A 4,777-nucleotide genomic window follows, 5' to 3' on the forward strand; every position below is an offset into this window, starting at 1 on the left:
CTTTAGCCTGGAAAAGCGCAGGCTCAGGGGTGACCTGATGGCCACCTATAAGTTTATCAGGGGTGACCACCAGTTTCTGGGGTAACGTTTGTTCACCAGAGCGCCCCAAGGGATGACAAGGTCAAACGGTCATAAACTACTGAAAGACCGTTTCAGGCTGGACATAAGGAAGAATTTCTTTACTGTCCAAGCCCCCAGGGTCTGGAACAGCCTGCCATCGGAGGTGGTTTAAGCACCTACATTGAACACCTTCAAGAGTAAATTGGATGTTTATCTTGCTGGGATCCTATGACCCCAGCTGACTTTCTGCCCTTTGGGTGGGGGGCTGGACTTGATGATCTTCTGAGGTCCCTTCCAGCCCTAATGGCTATGAAATCTATGAAATCTGTGAAAACCTGATACTCAAATGCCCTGGCCTTTGTATGGCCATTTTACATCTGTGTGGAATGACTGCAAAATCTTCTGGATGTGATTCAGCAGTACTGTATACACTCCAGACAAGTGTAGACAACAACATAAGGTGCGAGGCAGCAGAGAATCAGGTCCCATTAAGGATGTTAATTGAATAAGTGTAGTGAGAGAAAGGAGAGATTGGGTGGTTTGCACTGTAGCAAAGAACTTGAAAAACCAGATTTAATTTCCTGCCCAGTCTTGGTGGCCTTGGGCAAACCACTCAGCTTCTCTGTACATCAGCTCCCCTCCCATAAACTGGGGATAATTCCACTCCACTACCTCCCTGAGGTGTTCTAAGTTGGCAAATAAATTAAAGACTGTAAAGTGCTAGGGACTGAAGTGATAGGGCCTGAAGTAGTATCATAGATAAATAGTCCAATTTGTAATCAGCCTTACAGAGTTGTTGTACCATAAAGTTCTTTGAGGAGATTCCAATCTCCTTGAGACATGGAAAATATTCCCATTGCATCCCATTCCCATTGGATGAAGGTGTGAGGGAAGTTTCTCATTGATGCAAATTTCTCCTACGGCACCCTAAAAAGGATTTCACTGCACCTCAGGGTGATGCAGTACACTGGTTAAGAATCACTTTCTAAAGCATGAGAAAGACTGAGGAGTATCGATCATGCTATAAGAGAAGAATGAGGACAGCGGAGCAAAGTGGAATTGTGGAATGTTACTTTCCTAGCACTGAGTTTTGCTAGGAGTAGCCTGGGTCTAGTGCTATTTCTGCCAAGTACATAGTAGGATGCACTAGAACTGGGTAACATATCCAACGTGACTAATCTATTTGGTGAATTTAGCCATCTTTGATCTGTGAGTTATCTGCAAACTCTGACTGATATTTTTAAATTAGCCTGTTGTTTAAATATGGAGGCTCTCAGCAGCTCACAGCTTCCTGCTAAACTCTATTTGTACATTTAGGCCAATAAAGTTATCATCATATAATCAGTTTTAGGATGAAACTGTGGGCCCAGCAAAATTGACTTCGAAAGTATCAAGATTAATTAAAATGGCATTAATTTAAAATTATCCATCCATCCATCCACCCTTTTGTCCTTTTGAAAATCTCATGGACTTGATCCTCATCTGTTATAAATAGACACAACTCCATTGAAATAGGCGGTAAAGTTGATTTACAGGAGCTGGGAGGAAAGAGGGGAGAAGGGGCTACATGTTTATAGATGGAAGATGACAAAAACTCAAATGAAAACTGACAATGCTGGATATAGTGTGGGCAGTTTGGTCAAAATAAGAAACTTTCAATACAGAGAAACTCAAAATGTCAAACAGCAGATTTGCCTTGTTTCCTCCTACATATCAGTGAATAACACAGTTAGGAATTTAAAATTTCAAGTCTTTTTGTATGTCCTTAGGTACTTCATACGTCCTCTGTTATGGAGGGGTTTCTATGGGTAATCAGCAGGGATCCTGGTTTTCTCTTTTGTTTTAAAATTGCAAATTCTCTGATAAAAATGGCAAATTCTCTGATTTAAAAACCTCCAAATAGGCATTTTTCCATGATTAAAATGAAACACTGCTTTATATAGGTATCAGTTGGGCACAATATTTTATTGATATTGTAACAGAGAGCCAATCCATGGCCCCTGTTACATATGGGAATGCGGTGACAACCAGTGTCGTTGCTTTTTGGGCCAGAAACCCACACTGAGACTCCGTCACTCCCCCATGGTGAGTCTTACCATACAGAAGTGGAGAACCAGCTCCTTTCCAGAGATAAGGGAGGGGACTAGGAAATCAACTAAACCTGCTCCCTGCTTAGGAGGCTCCATGGCTGTGCCTGGCAGCTGTATCAGGGGGCCAGGAGTAAAACCAGAAGTCCCAGAAGCTTTAGGACTGATGAATCCCTGGCGGTGGGGAGTCATTTATAGGAGGGGACTGAAGATGATTGGACTTAACAAGGAGCAGGTTAGTTCAAAAGTGAGAGGGCAAAGACTCACTCTTCCCCAGAGAGGAGGCTGAGAGCACCATCTCCTAGTCAGAAGTGGTGTGAACCTGTGTGGAGACACAGTGAGAGAGCAAGAGAGACAGAGAGCTGTCAGTGGGGAAATTGGGACCGCTGTGCTATATGGATTGATGACTGGAGGCTGATGGAGAAGTATATTGGGCTGAAGAAATACTGGAGTTGAGATTCTGGCTACCTGGTAGAGGACAACTGACATAAGAGACTTTTATTGTTAGAACTGGGTTCAAGACATCTGACTCAGGGTAAGTCTGTCTGTGGGACCTAACTTGAAAATCAATATAAAGGACTTTCCTAGGGCTGACTAGAGAGATCATGCCCCAGTGGTTTATTGGGAATAGTGACAGAAGAAGATGTGAAGCCCAGGTGGAAACAAAGCCAGGAGGCTCGGACCTGCCTTGGGCTAATCACTCAGGGGAAGATCTTAGACTCGCCATATGGGGTGATGAGGACAGGGTGTAGGGTAGGTGGAGCCCTGTGAAGAGTGTCTATCTGTGAGAGGAGGCTGTAGTCCTTATTATTTTGGTACCAACAATCAGCTTCCCTTTCCTTTTTCCATCACGGCGTGGTCGGTGAATATAAAGAAGTGGACTGCGAGCCTGACCCTGAGGCATGAGACAAGAGAGCTTGCCTACAGATATATTTGTAGACAAGCTACAAATACAATTTTAAAGCAATTTGGAAGCCTAATAGTGCCTCAATCACTTTAATAAAACAAATTATAAGTACCCATACATTTTGGCTTTTGACATTTTAATTTTGGATTTTTATTATGGAAAATCAGAGGTCCCTAACCTCCTTCACTCACCAGGATGCACATACACCTGTGGCTACCCCTCCCTACCCCATCCCACTGCTTTGTGGCTCTGAGCAGCCCTGATTTGCCATGCCCTGCCTATGCCATTACTCCTCACTCCTGACCCACAGCACCCGCCCGCCGCTGGTGCCCCTCACTCCCCACCCACAACCCTCTGGGCCCTGCTGGTGCCCCTCACTCCCCACCCATGGCCCCCCACCCCAGGGCTACAGGGTCAGAGACCTGGGTCTCAGTCTCCTGCCCCCTGCAGCACTGCCTGAACCCTGGCTGCCACTTGCAGGAGGCAATAACTGTTGCAGTGGATCTCAGTGTGAAGCCCAGCTCCCCCTCCCCCACAGGTGGCATGGTTGGAGCGGAGTCTGTCAGGAGGGGTTGGTGCAGGTTGGCTGCTGGGGGCTCGGGCTCTCCATCCTCCTCTGCCATGCTAAGTCCTGCCCACTGGGCTGCAGAGACTCCAGGGAGAGGGCAGAAGGAGGAAGCCTGAGCTTTCAGTGGCCAGCCCACACCTACCCCATGCACAGATCTGTGAGGCACATGCCCCTCACATCCTCCTGGAGTGTGTGCAACAGCAGGGAACCAGCTCTCTCTGCTGCCCTCTGGATGAGCTGCCTGTGGCTCCATCTTGCTCCCCACCTGGGGTCTACGGCTGTTCACTCCGGCCCTGGGCCCCAAGCCCCATGCACCACCTGGGCTGGGCAGCAGCCCCAGCCCTGCCCAAGTTCCTCCCTCACTATGGGGGCCACAATTCCTGACCCTCCCCTCCATCCACTTACCTGAGGAGAGCTGCTCTCCAGGCTGCCTAGCAGCCATGTACATGTGTATTTGTGCACACGCACATGGCACCTTCTGCTGATTGCCCTTCTCCCGCTCCCCTCAGCTCCTTGCAGGCTGGAACTCTGCAAGGGGAAACCCAGTTTCCCGTGTTTTTCTCCTTTAAAGGAGAAAATCCAGGTTTTACTATGTTTTTCCATGGTGAATGGAAAACCTGGATATCTGGTAATCAGACAGAACAGGACAGATGAAAGTCATGTAGAATGTAAGCAGGCACAGTATAGGAAATCCTGTAGTCCTGTTAAGTCACTCTGCGTTTCAGTCCAACTAACTGACCTGAGCTGCTTGAAGTTGGTGGCCATGGCTTAGGAGTAAGAAGTCAGAGACACTCTTCCTCAGCAGACCTACTTCAGTAAATAGCAAATCCAGAGTGAAAGGGAAAAGCACATCTTTGGTGACTGAAAGACATAAAGAGACACCAGTAAGAAGTATGGTACAAGAGTCATAGTTTTATAGTTTCTAGGGTTGGAAGGGACCTGAGTACATCATCTAGTCTGACCCCCTGCCATGGCAGGAAAGAGAACTAGGGTCAAACAAACCCAGCAAGGTGTTCATCTAGCCTTCTCTTAAAGACCCCCCAGGGTAGGAACCAGCACCACCTCTCTTGGAAGTTGGTTCCAGATCCTAGCTGCCCTGACCGTGAAGTAGCACCTCCTGATATCTAGCCTAAATCTATCCTCTGCCAGCTTGTG

The 4,777-nt window shown here is 47.2% G+C and overlaps 1 protein-coding gene across 1 annotated transcript in view; it reads right to left on the bottom strand.

Annotated features, from left to right (window-relative positions):
• Positions 1-4,777, bottom strand: part of LOC109290967 (microsomal triglyceride transfer protein large subunit-like) — a 53,525-nt gene that overhangs the window by 7,950 nt on the left and 40,798 nt on the right. The window contains exon 14 of the mRNA XM_019507814.1: positions 4,362-4,483. Within this exon, the coding sequence (XP_019363359.1) occupies positions 4,362-4,483 (122 nt within the window). The remainder of the gene's footprint in view (positions 1-4,361; positions 4,484-4,777) is intronic.

The sequence above is a fragment of the Gavialis gangeticus genome, unplaced genomic scaffold (assembly GCF_001723915.1).
Source record: "Gavialis gangeticus isolate Ggan-Ray unplaced genomic scaffold, GavGan_comp1, whole genome shotgun sequence".
NCBI lineage: Eukaryota > Metazoa > Chordata > Crocodylia > Gavialidae > Gavialis > Gavialis gangeticus.